Source organism: Elephas maximus, chromosome 11, assembly GCF_024166365.1.
Source record: "Elephas maximus indicus isolate mEleMax1 chromosome 11, mEleMax1 primary haplotype, whole genome shotgun sequence".
NCBI classification, from domain to species: domain Eukaryota; kingdom Metazoa; phylum Chordata; class Mammalia; order Proboscidea; family Elephantidae; genus Elephas; species Elephas maximus.
In genome coordinates, this window is record NC_064829.1 from 41,305,273 (window position 1) to 41,324,921 (window position 19,649).

Genomic DNA, 19,649 nt, shown 5'->3' on the forward strand with positions numbered 1-19,649 from the left:
TTTTGCTAAAGATCATTCAGAAGCAGTTGCAGCAGCAGATAGATAGGAACTGCCAGAAATTCAAGCCAGATTCAGAAGAGGACACGGAACCAGGGGTATCACTGCTGATGTTAGGTGAATCCTGGCTGAAAGCAGAAAATACCAGAAAGATGTTTACCTGTGTTTTATTGACCAGGTAAAGGCATTCAACTGTGTGGATCATAACAAATTATGGATAACATTGTGAAGAATGGGAATTCCAGAACACTTAATCGTGCTCCTGTGGAACCTGCACATAGACCAAGAGGCAGCCATTTGAACAGAACAAGGGGATACTGTGTGGTTTAAAATCAGAAAAGGTGTGTGTCAGGATCGTATTCTTTCATCGCATTTATTCAATCTGTATGCTGAGCAAGTAATCCTAGAAGCTGGACTATAGGAAGAAAGTGACATCAGGATTGGAGGAAGACTCATTAACAACCTGAAATATGCGGATGATGCAGCCTTGCTTGCTGAAAGTGAAGAGGACTTGAAGCACTTACTGATGAAGATCAAAGACTACGGCCTTCAGTATGGATTACACAGAAACAAAAGAAAACAAAAATCCTCACAACTGGACCAATAAGCAGAGATCAGTAACAGAGAAAAGACGAAGTTGTCAAGGGTTTCATTTTATTGGGATCCATAATCAACACCCATGAAAGGAGTAGTTAAGAAATCAAATGACATATTACATTGGGCAATCTGCTGCAAAAGACCACTTTAAAGTGTTAAAAACAAAGATGTCACTTTGAGGACTAAGGTGTGCCTGACCCAAGCTGTGGTATTTTCAATCACCTCATATGCATGGAAAAACTGGACTATGAATAAGGAAGAAGGAAGAATTGATGCCTTTGAATTATGGTGTTGGCAAAGAATATTGAATATACCACGGACTGCCAGAAGAATGAACAAATCTGTCTTGGAAGAAGTACAGCCAGGATGCTCCTTAAAACGAAAGGATGGCGAGACTTCATCTCACATACTTTGGACATGTTATCAGAAGGTTTAGTCCCTGGCGAAGGACGTTATGCTTGGTAAAGTAGAGGGTCAGCAAAAGAGAGGAAGACCCTCAACAACATGGATTTACACAGGGGCTGCAATGATGGGCTTAAGCATAGCAACAGTTGTGAGGATGACCCAGGAATGGGCAGTGTTTCCTTGTGTTGTACAAAGGGTTGCTTTGAATCAGAATGGCTGGGTGGCACCTAACAACAACAGAGCTTACCTAATAGTCTGTTGCTTTACTAATATAATTAGTGGCATAGTAAGCAAAGACTTTTCAGTTTGTGGTCGACTACTAACCTAAAGGTTGGTGATTTGAACCCATCCAGCAGCACCATAGAAGAAAGGCCTGGAGATCTACTTTTGTGAAGTTTACAGCCAAGAAAACGCTATGGAATAGTTCTATTCTGTAATGCATAAAATCAGCATGAGTTGGAATCCACTCAACAGCTTTGGGTCTTTTTTAGCCCCAAGAAATTGTTTGAAGCTAAACATAATGCTTGCTTCAATTTTCTGAATAACTATGAAGTACATAGAAAATTTCATTAAATAAGGCTCAGTATTAATTAGCATTCCTTTACTCCTGCCTTGACTCCATCTTTACTCTTTAAAATTAAGAAGAGCTATGATTTTTTAGACTTAAAGCTGCATTGAGACAGTGGAAACCCCCTAAACTAATGCCTGGAAATAATCTTTGAATGGAAACTATCCCATGAAGCCCTCGTTAAATAACAGTTTAGCCCAGTTAATAAAAACAATTTGCCCTAAGCATAGTACTCTTATAAAGAGTTGTATATGTGAGCTTAATCTGACGACAGTTAATCTAATGCACAGCTAAGTACTTTAAGGAGCAGAAAACCTAAATTAATGGTGATGAAACAATATGGGTAGAGAAAGTGAGAATGATGACACAGTGTGACGTATGTAATAAATGTTACTGAATTGTTCATGTGGAGATTTTGAATGGATGTGTATATTGCCACCAAAATAAATATTTTAAAAATAGCTCTGGGTTTTTATTATCCTTATTATCATTATGTTATTCTGGTCATGCTTTTTCTTTTTTTCTGTCTGACTACGGGTTTTTCTGATTCTCTGTTAATGCAAGTCCCCTCAGCTCTAGAAATTGAGGTCAGAGTTTCTGCTGCTCATTATTTCATGGCCTTTCGAGTCCAGCTTCTAGGGCTCTAGTTTATTTCTTCTTTTTTTGTTGGTTTTTTCTAAAATATTCCCTCATACACACACACATGAAATGAAGATTAAAACATGCCTAATTATATTGCCAAGGGGAGTAGTTGACATCTATGATGTATAAAAACCAAAAAAACCAAACCCAGTGCCGTCGAGTCGATTCTGACTCATAGCCACCCTATAGGTCAGAGTAGAACTGCCCCATAGAGTTTTCAAGGAGCGCCTGGCGGATTCAAACTGCAGACCCTTTGGTTAGCAGTCGTAGCACTTAACCACTATGCCACCAGGATTTCCCTGTGATGTACAGACTCCTAAAAATTGATCAATCTTTGTACAGGCTTTATTGTTTTGGAAGCCCTACAGAGTGGACCAGGATGAACTGAAGTGTAGTTAAAAGGGCTGTGTTGTCTCATTTTGTTTTACTATTGGATTTTTAGGTTAATGCCTATGAAGTGCTTTGAGTTCTAACACAAAGCCAGAGAGATTTATGCAATTATGTACACTCCTTGAAGAAAGAAAGAGTAAATGTCTTAAATATTTTATAGCACACAAGATCTCATTAAATAAATTAATGTAAGTGGACTAAAGGTGAGGAGGAGGACGATCCTATTCATCATTGTATCTCCTGTCTCATGGATAGCACCTGGCACTTCATAAATGCTCAATAAATGTAAGAATCGGAGGGACAATGTCTTGTGTTATCATTAACAACTCTATCACTTGTAATAGATTTCCCAAGCCATTTACTTTCACTTGTGGTTTCAAGTCTCATCTCAGTATGTCCACTCTCATTTCAATGGCATTTAATTTTTCACTTCTGTCATCATTTGATTTGCTAAATCTCATGATCAACAAGTTGGACATAGAGTGAATACCCTTCCCAAATAAAATGGCATTGTTTCTGACAGCAAGGGGATATGTAGTCGGTGCAGTATTTCAGGAGATCCTGACAACTATTGGTCAAAGAACATCAAATCAGGTAACCGGGATGCTGTAAATTTGATAGAAACCAGGAATAAAAGGGTTTGAGACGGTCTGCGGCCAGCCTTTTAACCTTTTGAGGACTTTTAGCATTCCTGCCACTTTGAGTTTAATGGCTGTTCAGTCTCGTGTGCTTAGGACCCTTTTTATTACAGGTGATTTTCTGTGTAAAGCGATCAGCTAGATAAGCTGTATTTCAAAACTTTTAAATGCCTTTTATTACATTATCATCACTGTGCTTGATTCATTTATGAAACACAAAGTAGTCCCATTTGGAGAGATTGTCTTATCAATATTTTCCGGGATTTGCCGGAATGCTGTCATGTTCGTGTTCTGAAGGTTAATGCCCAAAGTCAAGCAGACAGAAGCCAAGTGCTGCAAGGTTTCCAAGATTAGGACTGATTCCCTTCACAGAAATAAATGATTCCTGCCATGTTCAGTGATTTTGTGCAGTACTCCCCACGGCTGAGTGAGTGCATCAGTACTGTAGTCGGTGCACGCTGTACAGACTGATGACACCCGGTATTAACTTGACTGACTGAGCAGTGCACTGGAGAGGACGCACCTGTGAGAGAAGTGCAGACACGTATATTTTTATCCTGGTTTTGAAACATTTATTTTACATTTATTTTACTTGGGAGTCAGAGTTTCAAAGTCCACGGGTTATCAAGTCAGGCTGCCAAGGTAGAACAAAACCGTTCAGCGCTGCTTTGTTGTCAAAATTGGGCCGAAAGTGGTCCCAGTTTGATACCCTTTGCCAAAGCCTGATTTTATGCTTTTGAGGGAAAATGACAGGAAGGTGATTATTAAGAATCCTGACAATTAGTGGCTTTGTGGAATTGAAGTCTCTTAAGAGGTTCTGGGTGAAGCTGGGCAAATAGATCATTTAATGGAATTATAAGAAATCATTTTGGTCATATATATATGTTATATTTTATTATCATGTTTTGTAGGCTTTGAGGCAGCAGCAGAAAAGAAGAAATGGAGTCTCAATGATGGTAAACAAGACTGTTCCTCGTGTTGTTTTGACACCATTAAAGGTGTCTGATGAACAGTCAGATTCGCCTTCAGGTAAAGAGCTAAAATATTGTGTGCTTGGCCAGTTTCTTCCCTAAGGAGATTTCCTTACTGAGAGAGATATTATTATTTATGTATTTATTTTTCTCCTGAAACTGAGTAATAGTTCCACTTGAGGTTTGGCTTAATTTTTTTTTTTTTTCATCCCTTTGACTATTTTAGGAATTCAGAAATACAGATGATTCCCCTCCACCAGCTCGCTCATCATCAAATGACTTTATTTGCTAATGTCAGTAGGTGTAAGAAAACGTGTAGTAATGCTAGGTGGATTTTTGTTGTTGTTGCTTCTGCTTTTGTCTGAACGTTGAACTTTAATGGTAGACCACATGCAGATGTGGAATGCCATCTGACACTTTCTTCCCTGAGTGTGAATGTGTTCCTCAGTACTCTGCTGCCAAATCAGGAATCTTTTATTAGTTTTTGTGTTCTGGCAACGTTCTCACCTCAGTGCAGCCTTGACCTTTTCTCCTAATTTACCTTCTGTCACTTTATCAGCTAGACACCACTCTATTCATTATAGATCGCTGTTTGCATTTTCTGTTCATACTTTAACATAAAGTTATTTGTAAAGGTACGATTGCTCCCTCTCCTCGAGCTTCCCTTTTTCCTTCCTTGTTCTTTCTCTGTCTTGCATTGTCTCTAAGTGGTATCATACTGTTAAGGCTTATTCGTGTATTTTTTTTTTTTTTTTAAACAAAAGATCTGGCTGTATTTCTTTTCAAAGCTATCAGATCCATGAACGTATTTTTTACTCCACTGTTAGGCCATCTGCTCTTGCTTTTTGTTCTGCTCGATTGATTTATTGGTCTTTTCTCTTTATATCCCATAGGGGAATCAGATTGTAGCCAAAGGTGGTATATTCACTCTTAGAAAAGGAGATTAGATCTATGATTTTAAAAACAATTTTAGATTTTTCTTTTCAAGGACAGGAAGAGGAAGATAATGACATAATAACCATTTCCTTTTTTAGGATCCGAATCTAAAAATGGTGAAGCAGACAGTTCAGATAAAGAAATGAAACATGGGCAAAAATCTCCCACTGGAAAACAAACAAGTCAGCACTTAAAACGATTAAAAAAGTCTGGTTTAGGTGAGTGTTCAATAGACTATGACTTTTTATGTTTTGGAGATTTATATTTTTTCAAATGAAACTACAGAAAATTTCCAGAAGGTTTTTCTTATTAGATAAACAAGGAAGTAATAATCTTTCCAATTTATCTAAAATCAATAAGGATGCTAAAGAAATACTGTAGTTAAAATTGTATTGTATTGAGCTTATTAGTAAATGTGTGAGTGATGCTGAAGAGATTTAAAATGATATAAATATTCAAATATCTGCTAAGTCATGATTCTATTTAATCACAGCCCAAGGTTTTGTCTCTGCTACTGGGTTTTACTTCATTGCAACACATCGTATTGGGAAAAAGACAACTTTCATGAAGGGTCCATTGAACTGGAGAGTATATTGTCATTGGGTTTTGTTTCAGTAACAGTGGTCTGCCTTGCATTTGGTCTTTGCTGCTTGAAATATTCAGTAGTGCCTGTCTAAAAAATGGTATAAAATTGCTGAGAAGTGTGAGAGACACAGCCTAGGAATACTGCAAGTCAGCACCAAGTTTTCTTCTGAAGTCTTCCTTCCTGGTAACTTTTCATGTGGAATCCAACAGCAGCATTTAGAGAAAAAGGAGCATGTGAACTAAAAAGGAAAATAATAAATAAACATATTCTGCTCTGAACATTATAATTCTAGACCATCCCTGCCTTGTTGAATGACCTGGACCTAATAGCTTCATTTCTCTTTCTTAGTTACTTCACCTGTGAACAGGGGTAATGATAATGACCTGGATCACTTTAATATCTTGTAAAATGATTTGTAGAAACTATAATTTTATTGACCGGAACTTTGTTACTGGTTCTGCTACTTACTTTCTTGGCAACTTAGGATAGTTCTTATTTACAGAGTTTATCTGTTTGTAAATAACTAAGCAAAATTGTAATCCATTAGTTTTTCCACAAAGATTTATTGATTGCCTACCATGTACTAGGGATTTTGGTAAATACTAGGAATATAACTTAACAATTAAAAAGCCCTTGTTTAGGATATTTAAACCCTTAGAGAAAAGATTCTAGAAAGCAGAATTCATTTTTGTTGTAAATTCTTTAAACGTAGCATTAGTTCCAAGTTCAAATATTTGTATAGCTGTCTTGCCCATTATGTGTTTGTGTAACTGCACTTACATATACACTAACATGGTTTTTCCTAATCCTGTCAGTGTTGTAACTACATTAAGGTGAGCAGCTTCTGTAATAGAAAACTACAAAGGGAGAGTTATCTGTAAAGAATACACTTTTTAAAAAAGCCCAAAAACAAAACAAAAAAACTATCACATTATGACCCTCTAAGTAATTTAAAGGTTAGAGACTTTCAGTTAAAAACAGCCTGCTACCAGAGGCCTGGGGACCATGGTTTCAGGGGACATCGAGGTCAATGGCATAACAAAATGTATTAAGAAAATGTTCTAACATTCCACTTGGATGAGAGGCATCTAGGGTATTCAGTGCTAGCAAGCAGCCACCTAAGGTGCATCAACTGGTCTCAACCCACCTAGAGCAAAGTAGAATGAGGAACACCAAAGACATGGTAACGATGAGCCCAAGAAACAGAAAGGGCCACATAAACCAGAGACTCCATCAGCCTGAGACCAGAAGAACTAGATGGTGCCTGGTTACCACCCATCACTACCCTGACAGGGAACACAACAGAGAATCCCCGATGGAGCAGAACAGTGGGATGCAGATCTCAAATTCTCATAAAAACACCAGACTTAATGGTCTGACTGAGACTAGAGGGACCCTGGAGGTCATGGTCCCTGGACCCTTTGTTAACCCAAGAGTGGAACCATTCTCGAAGCCAACTCTTCAGGCAGGGATTGGACTGGACTGTAAAACAGAAAATGATACTGGTGAGGAGTGAGCTTCCTGACTCAAGGAGACACGTGAGACTGTGTCGGCAGCTCCTGTCTGGAGGTGAGATGAGAAGGCAGAGGGGTACAGGAGCTGGTTGAATGGACACGGGGAATACAGGGTGGAGAGGAGGAATGCGCTGTCTCATTAAGGGGAGAGCAGCTAGGAGTATATGGCAAGGTGTGTGTAACTATTTATATGAGAGACTGACTTGATTTGTAAGGTTTCACTTAAAACACAATTAAAAAAAAAATGGCCTGCTGCCACCCTCAATAAAGTCAAAACCGTATGCAGAGTTTAAGAAATTCAAGGCACAGATTGGTGGTGGGTGCTGTCAAGTCAGTTTTTGATTTGTGGTGACCCCATGTGACAAAGTAGAACTTCCGTATAGAGTTTTCTCGGCTGTAATCTTGACAGGGTATGGAGCTCTGCTGACGTGGTGATTAACTCAGCTGTTAACCAAAAAGTCGACACTTCAAATCCACCAGACACTCCTTGGAAACCCTATGGGGAGTTCTACCCTGTCCTGTAGGGTCACTCTGAGTCAGCATTGACTCAACAGCAAGCAGGTTTGGTTTTGGTTTAAATCTTCACAGGAACAGCTTGCCAGGACTTTCTCCTGTGGAACTGCTACTTGGGGTCAAACCACCAACTTTTCCATTAGCAGCTGAGTGCTTAGCTGTTGGGACAGAAGGTCTCACCATTTGTTAACTTAGCTAATTTAAGGTCTGAAAACCCACAAAGGTATACTATGGTAGCAGGATTCTCCCAGGTACTTCAGATTATCAGTCAGGGTTTCTTGAATTCCAGTCATTGTTTCCTGGATGCTCATGCTCAAGTAAGTAGTTACAGAATCAGAACCTTTTTTTTTTTTTTAATTGGGAGTCAACTGAATATATAAAGGTGATATGCAAATCTGCTCTTAGGAAATCTTGTATGCCACTAAGTATATGTTAAAAACTGTGCTCTGTCAAAAGTACTTCAGCTGACTTGTTAGCAAATTAAAATGGTAATAAAGGAGACCACTGTGTTCTTTTCAATCTGCTTAGTTTTAGACTACCAAGTAGTTGAAATAATGAAGCTATTTTAATGGAGGAATGGAGCTTAATAGTATTTACTGTCCATATGTAATACAATGGCCTAGATAGTTTGACATAAGTTGTCTCATTTAATCCTTTTGTTAATTATGTGCAGTCAAATGATTTCCATTTTACAGCTGAAGAAACTGAGGCCCACAAGGTTTAAGGAGTTTGCCCAAAATACGTAGTGCTTAAGTGCTACAGCTGCTAACCAAAAGTCGGCAGTTCGAATCCACCAGGCGCTCCTTGGAAACTCTATGGGGCAGTTCTACTTTGTCCTGTAGGGTGGCTATGAGTCAGAATCGACTTGACAGCAACATTTTTTTTTTTTTTTTTAAGGTACAAGCCAAGGCATATCCAGCCCCAAAGCCTAAACCATTAATTATGTATATGGCTTGAATGTCAAGTCATCTAGCCTGTGTTTTAGGCCTGTAGGCACCACCAGGGAGCTACATATTGCATTATATGACATGATGAGTCCATCACTGGTGTTAAAATGCAGGTACACTAGTTACACATGGAAGGAGCACTTATAACTATTAAGATTGACTGGTTGATCCTGTCTAAATCAAACAGGAAGAGAAAGAAATTGGGATTTAAAATTAGTCAGTTAAGGTAAATATCTGTCAAAAATAAATGGAAGGTGATTACTGGGAAGGAACTGTGTCTAGCCTAGCAACCAACCGAGTGGAATGGCTTATTTTGTGCAAATGAAGTCAGTAGTTATTAAACCTCTCTTATATACCCAGCCCTATAAAAATGAAGGAATCCCTGGTGGCATAGTGGTTAAGTGCTGCGGCTGTGAACCAAAAGGTCAGCAGTTCAAATCTACCAAGCGCTCCTTGGAAGCTCTGTGGGGCAGTTCTACTCTATCCTATAGAGTCGCTATGAGTCGGAATCAACTCAGCGGCACATGGCAACAAATGATATTAGGAGTTCTGGGTGGTGTAGACAATTAATGCGCTTGACTGTTAACAGAAAGGTTGGAGGTTTCAGTCTACCCAAAGGTGTCTTGGAAGAAAGGACTGGTGATCTATTTCTGAAAGATCAGCCATCGAAAACCTGCAGAGCACAGTTCTACTCTGGCACATATAAAGTTGCCATGAGTCAGAGTCAATTCGAGGGCAACAGGTTTATGACCTTAGGAACCTTACAGAATAGAAGATTCTATGTGCTGTGAAGCATTTTGGAATCAGAATAATATTTAGTTAAGTTGCTAACTCCTTGGGAACAGTAGTTCCATTTTTGTAGTCCTCACAGCGCCCATTACATCCCTCCTGTTTGGTAGGTGCTAGATGCATTTTTGAATGAATTACTTTTAAGTAACAGAGCGGGCTAGGAAGTTTGTCAGGATAAGTGAGTTAGTGTAGTAGTGCAGCTACTTACATCTGTTTGTATAAAAATGATCCTTTGCTTTTTGGGACAGTCATTCTTTGTGAACAGATGTTTAGCTACAGATCCAGTGCAGAGAAAGTTGATCCCACCCCTGTGCACCTTAGGGTTGTTATAATTTGAAATGGACTCAACAGAAAAGGTTTTTTGTTTTGTTTTTTTTGTGTCTTGAAATGTAATGAGTATAGCCTAAGGCACAATGGATCCCACTGTGTTTCCCAGAGGACTCTACAATAATGGACACACCATAGACTTCCTCAGAGTCCTTCATATGCTCTTCTTCCCTGGAGAGGGTTAGGGGAATACAATAATAGGCAAGTAGGTAGGTAGGTAGGTAGGTAGATAGATAGATGATAGAGAGTCCAGGCATGGACCGATAACTTGAAATTTGCCTGCAAAATTGAAGGGTGCTTAGAGACAAAAGAAAGAGGCAGGCAACTTCAGTGTTGTGTCAAAGGAGTTTTATTATTAGGGAGATTTACATACTGAGGCAGTGGTCCCCAGTGACAGGAGGACCAAGGCAGATCCAGATCTCCGTGCCCAGCAGTGGGGGGTGGGGGGAGAGGGGGGCAGAGGTTTTATAGTGGTCAGGGACAAAGGTGTCTTCAAGCCAGAGAGTTATATAAGACTGCCTCAGCAAGGTCACATAACAGAGGTTTGGAAAACAGCAGTGAACTAACAGAGAGCGTGAGAGCAGCCATGTTCAGCCTTGCAGAGTCTGTTTTCCCCTTCAGGTGGATGGATGGATGATACATGTTTGGGTGGATGGATGGATAGATAGATGGATAGATATATAATTTAAATATCCCTCAGCCATTCTAGTTCTGATGGTAATCTTGAAATTCTTAAGAGAAATATATCACTAAGCATGGAAATCTACTGCTTTTGTGGTTTTTTGTTTTATTTTGTTTGTATGTAGGTTTTCTCTTATTTTGATTTTGTTTCTTTGCTCTTGGCCAGTGTTATGGATGAAAACTATGAGAAAATTCCTCTGAGTAGCTTTCTGTTTGACATTGGTAATATGGGACACATGAATACCAGTTTAAAAAAAAATAGATCTTGGTAGTATTTCTCTGATGATATAAAAAACAAGCGAAATAAAAACCTTGCAGGTCCCTTTCCCATTTCTAAATCATGCGTGGTGGAAACTACTATTCTGATATAAAACAAGCGCTAGCAATATGTACAAGGTCTCTTTTATTATCACAGGTTTTGAAAATTATTATAACAGTAAATACTAGACTACCAAATAACCAAAGAAAAAAACCCAAATCTATTGTTGTTGAGCCAATTCCAACTCATAGCAACCCTATAGGACAGGGTAGAACTGCCCCAGAGGGTTTCCAAGGAGTGGCTGGTGGATTTGAACTGCTGACCTTTTGGTTAGCAGCCAGGCTGTTAATCACTACACTGCCTGGGCTCCACCAAGTAACCAGGCAGCAGAAACTGCTACCGGGGATGAAGGGTAGGTGCTAGCTGTAAATGAGGTTTGAAGTATGTGTTTTTCTTGCCTAATCAATTGTCTTAATACCCTTTCTGCTTGTCTTAGCAAAGGATGAGAGACATTTAAGATCTCCCCCATGAAGTTTTCTGAAGCAAACCTTAGTGCATTATCATCTCACCATTTTCAGAACACTTAGAACGTCTATTGTGAACTTAAAAAAAAATTGTTTAATGATAAATACTGTCTTATCAACTTGTTTTGTATTCCTTAATTTCTCACACTCTCCATTGCTGAAATGTATGTTCTTTGAATTCAGGGCCTTTGACCTAAGCCAGTTTTTAATTGTATGTCTTCCTACCCAATCGCAGAGTAGGAGTTTAAAAAGTGCTCGCTAAACAAACCTAAGCTACTAATGGAAGAAAGGGGTTCTAATAAATGCCTTAATAGAGACCAACTTCTGGGATTCATTCCAATATATTCTATTTGGTTTAATCTTTTTGTAGTGGAGAATTACGACTTTGGTGGTTTTATAAAATGTTTCATGTTCCTTAAATAAATCAATGCAGAAGAATAAAAATAAAATTTGAATAACTTCAAATCCTATCATTGAAAAATTATCCGCAGTGTTCTATAAACATTATTTGGCATCTCTTAGTGTTTATCTATAGCCAGAGGTCATTTTAGAAAAATCGTATCATACCATTTTAATTAAAAGTACTAAATTAAATTAAGTTTAGGTTAAATAATAAAGAATAGAAGTAAAACCAAAAAAAAAAAAAACCAAATTCTTAACCAAAGGATATTCTTATTTCTAAAAGTTCTCTCTAAAAATATGAAAAACTGAAATCGAAGTGATTATCTTTTTAACTGTTCATTTCAGTTGGACAGCATGTTATCAAAGATGGCAAAATAAAGACACTGACACTCCCTCCTATCTCCATGTTTTTTTTTAGTTATATTATTTTTTTAAAACATTTAGCTTGATAACATTTACATTCTGTTTTACAACCAAATCCCCATGGTTCTTTAACCCTGGTACTATATTTTAGTGGATGTAACGCTCCCCAGTAGGCTTTTTACAGTCTCTCTGTTCTTGAAGACTATGCTGACTCATGTCTTAGATGACTAGATTTTGTCCTCTGATATAGTTGTTCCTTTACACTTTGCTCTTTGAGAGCTGATTTTTCTTCTCAGGGCTCTATTTCAGAATTATTCTTTTCTAACTTCTTTGAGACCCTGAAGGCCTCTTTCTGTCATTCTTTGGGCTGTTTGCCTTGTAGCAAAAGGCCCTGGTCTTCCTGTTGCACGTGCCTCCTTCCCCTTGTTGAGTGGGTGTCGTCTCTGTCTGTACACATGTTGTGCATAAATCCTTTGTGGGTTCCTTTCTAGGAAATTGAAGTCGTTCAGCCCACAGGCTACCTACCAATCAACAAGTACTCCAGAGTCTGCAGCCTTTACTCAGAATGGTGGCTTTAGAGCTCCCTGTGGTCAAAATAATAGAGAATTTCCCTGACACTAATGGGATACATTTCCCCGATTTTTATCATTCGGCCAACCTAGTGCATTGTTAGATACCATAGACTCTTACTGTGGTAATTTGGATTGTTGCTTCCCCACCAGCCTTTGTCCTACCTCAGCTACCATAGACTCTGTCTGCTAAACATGTGGGTATTAGACACTAAAATGACTGCGTCTTTTCTTCCTCTGGGTACTTCAGGGAGATGAGGGACCAGCTTTAATAAGATAAGACAATCAGATATAATCGGATTGTTCTTAAGCCAGTTAAGAGTACCTGTGTAAAGATAATTAAAATAGAATTAAACATCCTGTGTGGCAACAAATTTATCTTTGTTCCAGGATTGTAAAATGTGTTTTTGCTTAAGTGGACATCTTTTAAATAGATCTTTGGGCCTTGACATAGAGACTATGTGCTTCTTTTGAGGTTTCTTCTCTTCTATGATATTCTTAAGGATCTTGAACCATTTTAAATGGCAACCAGCAGCATACGTCCTACATCTTAAATTGCTTATTGTATATGTTTCAAAAGTTTCACATTTTTCTCAATTCCCCAGTACTCCTCCCAGTGGGAATCAGTCTAGTAAATGACCTCTACTCCTTTATAGAAGACTATTTAGGCCATATAACAAGAACTGAGTAAATTCCTTTCCTTTATTTTTTTTTTAACATTTCTCTGTCCCTCTTTTGCCTTTTCCTCCATTGCTGAGAAAAGAATTTTCTTCCTGATCCTTTCTCTACAGTCTAATGTTTTTTAAATTGTGAACTACTAACTCAAGCATGTGGAAAAATGTATCAAACAGACACCTATACACACATCTCCTTGATTTAACAAATGTTAGGAGTGTGCCTGATTTACCCTTTTTTTTTTCAATATAGATAGTACATTTGTTCTTTTTTCTATGCAAAGAATGGCTGATAAATTTCCTTTCTCATACTATCCTTGTGTGTCCTTACTTTGGAATAAAGATTATATTAACATCATAAAGTTAATTGAAAGCTTTCTTTTCTGATTCTTTGGAATATGTAAAAAATTAAATGATGCAAGAGTTCTTTGATGTATTGATAAAATTTATCTCTACAGCTATTTATAATTTGTACTTACTATGTATTTTTTTTTTATGTATGGGGGAAATTTTTTGCCTGTTGATTCATTTTTTAAAAAAATTTTACAAGTCTGTTTAAGTTTTCTAATTTTAAGTTAAATTTAGAAATTTGTGAAATTAAAATAATTCAGTTTATCTTCAAAGATATTGGCAAAAATCATATTATTATGTAAAATGCTTTTTAAAACCTATTTTTAATTAGAATTTGATCTGCTTGTAAAATGTATACTTTATCTAATATTATATTCCCACCTTTTATTCCTATTCATATTTGTTTATGCCAACAAATCTATTTGATTAGACTAATTGAAAAACAAAACAAAAAAGATGGGTTTGGTATTTTTGGTCTTGTTCTTTTCTACTTCATGAATCTCTGCTCATGTTTCTATACTTTTTTGTCTTTCTGAAATTATTCAGTTATTCATTTATTAACTTCTTGATTTATACAATTAACTTTGATTTATACAATTACCCTTTAAAATTTCAATCTCTTCCCAGTCTCTAATATGTATAATTTAGATAAGTAATTTGTCTGTAAAACCAGTTGAGCTCCATTTTACACATTTTATTATTGTCATTTAGAATCCAGATATTTTATAATTTCCATTGCAAATTTTTTTCTTTGATTTGTGAAGTACTTAGATGTATGCTTTTGAATATCCAAATATATAATGGGAATATGAGTTTAGGAATTGTTATTTTTGTGTTAACTGGTATCTGATTTTATTTCTTCGTGGGCAAAGAACAGGGGAGTTTATATCATTCTCCAATATTTGTTGAAATTCACTGGTCAATTTTTTTTTCTTAATGTTCCTTGAATGCTGACAAAGAAATTGCTTTCTCCCATGGCTGGGTACACAGCCTTGTGTTAAATTCATTGCTTCAAGACTGATTATTGAGATTTTATAGTCCTCTGTATTCTGAAGACAATTTTTTGCTTTATCTGTCAGTTTCTGATAAAAGTATGTTAATACTTTCTACTGTGAGAAACTGTGCAATGTCAGTTTCTCTTTTTAATTCTCTTAATTTTGTGTATAATTTTGAGGCTGTGTTGTTTAAAAAGATACAAGTTCAAGGTGATTTTATCTTTCCAGCGAATTATCTTTACACACTTAAGGAATGATCTTTCTCATCTCCAGTAATTTTTTTTTTTTACTTCTATCTCTTTTGTCTGAAGTTAATATTACAGCATTTCTTTTTTGTAGCTTTGAATTTCTGTTTCATCTCTTCATTTCCATCCTTTCCATATGATTCTTATTTTAAGTGTGTCTCTTATAGGCAACTCATAACTGGTTCTTGTTAATTTTTCTTATATGAAAATCCATTTATCTTTATTGTAATTGTTGGACTTAATTTTACTTTAGTTTTCATTTTTTTTCTGTATTTCCACCTTCCATTTGATTGATTAGGTTTCCTTCCATCCATTTATTTGGAAGTTAAAAGTGTTTTTCTTTTTTCCCCCCAATGGCTACCTATAGAGTTTTAACAAAGTTAAGAACGAATCCGTATCTCTATCTTATTCTCAAACAACACCAGGGTTTTCTAGTGCTCTAATTTCAATCATACCTTTCCATCTTGGGCAAATCTCCTGTAAAATGCCTCTTTAAAGTGTTAAAAAGTAAGGATGTCACTTTGAAGACTAAAGTGCACCTGACTCAAGCCATGGTATTTTCAGTTGCCTCGTGTGCATGCAAAAGCTGGACAATGAATAGGTAAGACCGAAGAAGAATTGATGCTTTTGAATTACAGTGTTGGTGAAGAATGTTGGCTATACCATGGACTGCCAGAAGAACAAACAGATCTGTCTCGGAAGAAGTACAACCAGAATGCTCCCTAGAAACAAGGATGGTGAGACTTTGTCTCACGTTCTTTGGACATGTTATCAGGAGGCAACAGTCCTCGGCGAAGGAGTTCATGCTTGGGAAAGTACAGGGTCATCAAAAAAAGAGGAAGACCCTCAGTGATGGATTGACACAGTTGCTGTAACAGTGAGCTCGTACACAGCAACAATTGTGAGGATCAGGACCGAGCAGGGTTTCATTCTGTTGTACTTAGGACTGCTATGAGTTAGAGCTGACTCGATGGCACCTAACAAAAAGAACAACAGCTTCCCATTTTGCATGAAATTATTGTCTAATATTTTATTTCTTATTTGTTTTAACCCCAATTAGTCATTATAATATTTTTTACAGGCAGTGTTTGGAGTTACTCGTGTCTATTTACCATTGATTTCTTGCAACCCACTCATTCGTTTTCTGATTTAACTTCTTTATTTGTTAAAAACATCCACTAGTGGTTATTTCAGCAAAACTTTTTAAGGAACAGACTTTCAATTTGAAATACTGAAAATGTTCTTATATCATTGTCATTTTTGAGTGACATAGTTATGAAATTCTAGATTTACACTTATTTTCCTTGGGCCCTTTGAAAATATTCTGTTGTCTTCTATTATCTTTTTGCTGATAAGGTTTCTGTAATTCTTATTGTTATCCCATTGGAGGTAATGTATGTTTAAAAAGATTTTAAGATAGTATTTTTACTTTTTAGTGTTTTAAGATTTCCATATACCAGATGTAGGAATTGTATAAGATATGGTATTTTGCTGTGTCTTAGGAATTATATATTTTTTCAATTATAAAAAAAAAAATTCCAACCATTAGTTCTTCAAATATTTCATTCCTGGCATCCTCTGTGCTTTTTTGGTTCAGAAAATCAGAATGTATTCTATATTCTGATTGCTTGTTATATTTCTCTTAATTTTTTCTTTATCCTATTTTCTGACTTTTTAATGCTATTTATTTATCTTTTTATATACCTGTTTGTTTATTTTATAACCAAAGAACTAATATTGATACATTATCATTAACTAAAGTGCATGGTTTACATTAGGGTTCATTCTTGGTGTTGCACGGTTCTATGAGTTTTGACAAATGGAAAAAGTCATGTATCCGCCATTGCAGTATCACACAGAATTATTTTATTGTCCTTAAAATGCCCTGTTCCTTACCTCTTCACCTCCCTTACTCCTTCCCTGGACCCCTGGCAATCACTGATCTTTTTGCTGTCTCTCTAGTCTTTTCCAGAATGTCATATAGTTGAAATCGTATAGTACCCAGATTTTCAGAATGGCGGCTTTCACTTAGCAATATGCATTTAAGGCTCTTTCATGTCTTTTTGTGGCTTGTTAGCTTTTTTCTTTATATCACTGAATAATAATATTCCATTATATGGATTTACCAGTGTTTGTTTACTCATTCACCTATTGAAGGTCATTTTGGTTGCTTCTAACTACCGGCTATTAATGAACAAAGCTGCTGTAAACATTTGCATGCAGGTTTTTTTTTTTTTTTTGTGGACATAAGTCTTGAACTCATTTGGGTAAATGTCTCAGAAGTACCATATTGTTACACAAATAACACTCGCCTTTTATGTTTGTTTGCCAGTTGCACTCCCCCCCCGCCCACGCCGAGGTATTTTGAAAAGTACGCTATGTTAATTTTTTTATGGCAACACGTAAAAAAAAAATAGGCATAGCGGCAGTTATAAAAATACCTCATCGGGGGAGAGTGCAGTTGGCAAACAAACGTAGAAGGCACATGTTACTTGTGTAAAAATGCAGTAATTGCTGGATCATATGGTAAGGCTATGTTTATCTTTGTATGAAACTGTCAGTGTGTTTTCCAAAATGGCTATACCATTCTGCACCCCACCAGCAGTGAATTAAGGTTCCTGTTGCTCCACGTCCTCGCCAGCGTTTGGCATTGTCAGTGTTTTGGATTTTAGCCATTCTAATAGGTGTGTAGTGGTATCTTGTCTTAATCATTTTTCACACTGAATTTTACATATTTTCCTTGACTTTAAATAAGGAGCCCTGGTGGCATGGTGGTAAAGCGCTTGATTGCTAACTGTAAGGTTGGTGGTTCAAATTCACCACCTGCTCCACGGGAGAAAGATGTGGCAGTCCGCTTCCATAAAGATTACAGCCTTGGAAAGCCTATGGAGCAGTTCTGTCCTGTCTGTAGAGTCACTGTGAGTCAGAATAGACTCGATGGCAGTGGGTTTTTTTGCTTGTTTATTTTTTGGTTTCATATTTTATTTACTCGAAATTTCTTCTGTTGTGTTTATTGAATTTTTTTTTTTAAGATTTATAAACAGTAAATTTTCTCATCTAGCTGTCTAGCTTTGTTTCAAATCTGCCTCTTATTTTTTTCATAATGTCCTGTGTTTTTCCATAATGGTTTTTATTCTTTCTTTTGTTTTTAACAATCCAAAATTGAGATCAGCAAACTTTTTATGTCCAGGGCCAGAGAGGAGATATTTTAGACTTTGTTGGCTGTGTGATTTGTCACAACTGTTCAGCTCTGTAGTGTAGTGCAAGAGCAAACATAGTCAGTGTGTAAACAATTGAGCATGTCTGTGCTCCAGCAAAACTTCATTTACCAAAATAGGTATTGGGCTGGATTTAGTTCATAAGGCACAATTTACTGGTCACTGATTTAACGCATACACTGTTATAATCTCATTCAAATGATTCTCCTAGCTCAAGTAGCTAAGAGTAACAGTTCTGTTTGTATCAGCTCACTGTCCGTTATAGCAGATTATTTTCTTGTGTGTCATAGTTTTGAGTTGTGAATATACATACAGCCTTTTGTTGGAGGCCAGTGTGCCTTGAGTTGTGGAATTATCCTTGAGAACATATTTGCATTTCAGACCTTACAGGTAAACTTTATATTATCACCCTCAGAAACATGCTGAATGAAAATCTTCCAGTGCTTAGCGCTCTGCCTGGCACATGGGAGGCGCACAGTTCTTATTGCTATCATTTATGCTTATTAAAATTAGCAGCACTCTTCTTGTTGTTGTCATCAATCCTAGAATCTACCTAAGGTGCAGTTGTTAGAGTTTGTGCTTTCAAAGTTTTTAAAACTCTAATTAATTGAAAGATTATAATTAAAGTACTTCTTTATCTGGACCTGGTGCTAGGTTGAATTAAAATATAGAATGAAGGGTACATGATGAAAATTGAAGCTTACTAAGGCAAGACAAAAACATAATGAAAGCTTTGGAGATTTCCATTTTGAAATATTTAAAAGGGGTAGAATTAAATGTATTATTGAACTTGTATGTGTATTGTGTTTTGTTTCCCCAATCTATGGTAAATTCATACTTTTTGCTTCTTTCTTACAGGACACTTGAAATGGACCAAAGCTGAGGACATTGACATAGAAACCCCAGGATCTATTCTTGTCAACACTAACTTGAGAGCATTAATAAATAAACATACGTTTGCTTCCTTACCTCAGCATTTCCAACAATACCTCCTGCTTTTGCTCCCAGAAGTAGACAGACAGGTAAGTGGAAGTTTTAAACATTTGGTATCAATTACTACTTATATTACCATGATGTGTCAGGGCCGTTTTGGAAGATGACTGATGGATGGACCGTTTCTAATAATGTAGTATATTTATGTAATTTATTTATGTATATATTTGCTGCCATCAACGGTTTCTTTGTTTAATCTGCCAAAACAGAACCATTTTTTAGTCTCAGTAATGAGTCGACTCAAATTTTAAATTATGGTGTCAAGTGAAAACAACAGACCTACTCACATTGGGATGGGAAAACAAAGAAATCAGACATTCCATTATCAAATAAATCTTTGAAGTAGCTGCTCCTTTGCCCGGAGGGAATATTGGAGTGCAGCCATAAAAAAGCCAGGGTTTCTAAGAAATTATGTAAATGTTTTTATTCTCAACTCTTTCCAAAAAGCATTTAAAATTTATGTTTCCAGTTGCCTTCTGAGAGTCTATCATCATGAATAAGATTGCCTATAAATAATCACCTTTTATCTTTTTTTTTTCTAGTATAACTGGAAAT

The 19,649-nt window shown here is 36.7% G+C and overlaps 1 protein-coding gene across 1 annotated transcript in view; it reads left to right on the forward strand.

The window, feature by feature from the left end:
* ASXL3 (ASXL transcriptional regulator 3) overlaps positions 1-19,649 on the forward strand; it is a 220,263-nt gene that overhangs the window by 128,117 nt on the left and 72,497 nt on the right. Inside the window, 3 exon segments of the mRNA XM_049900833.1 lie at positions 4,149-4,266; positions 5,243-5,362; positions 18,960-19,123. Of these exon segments, the coding sequence (XP_049756790.1) occupies positions 4,149-4,266; positions 5,243-5,362; positions 18,960-19,123 (402 nt within the window).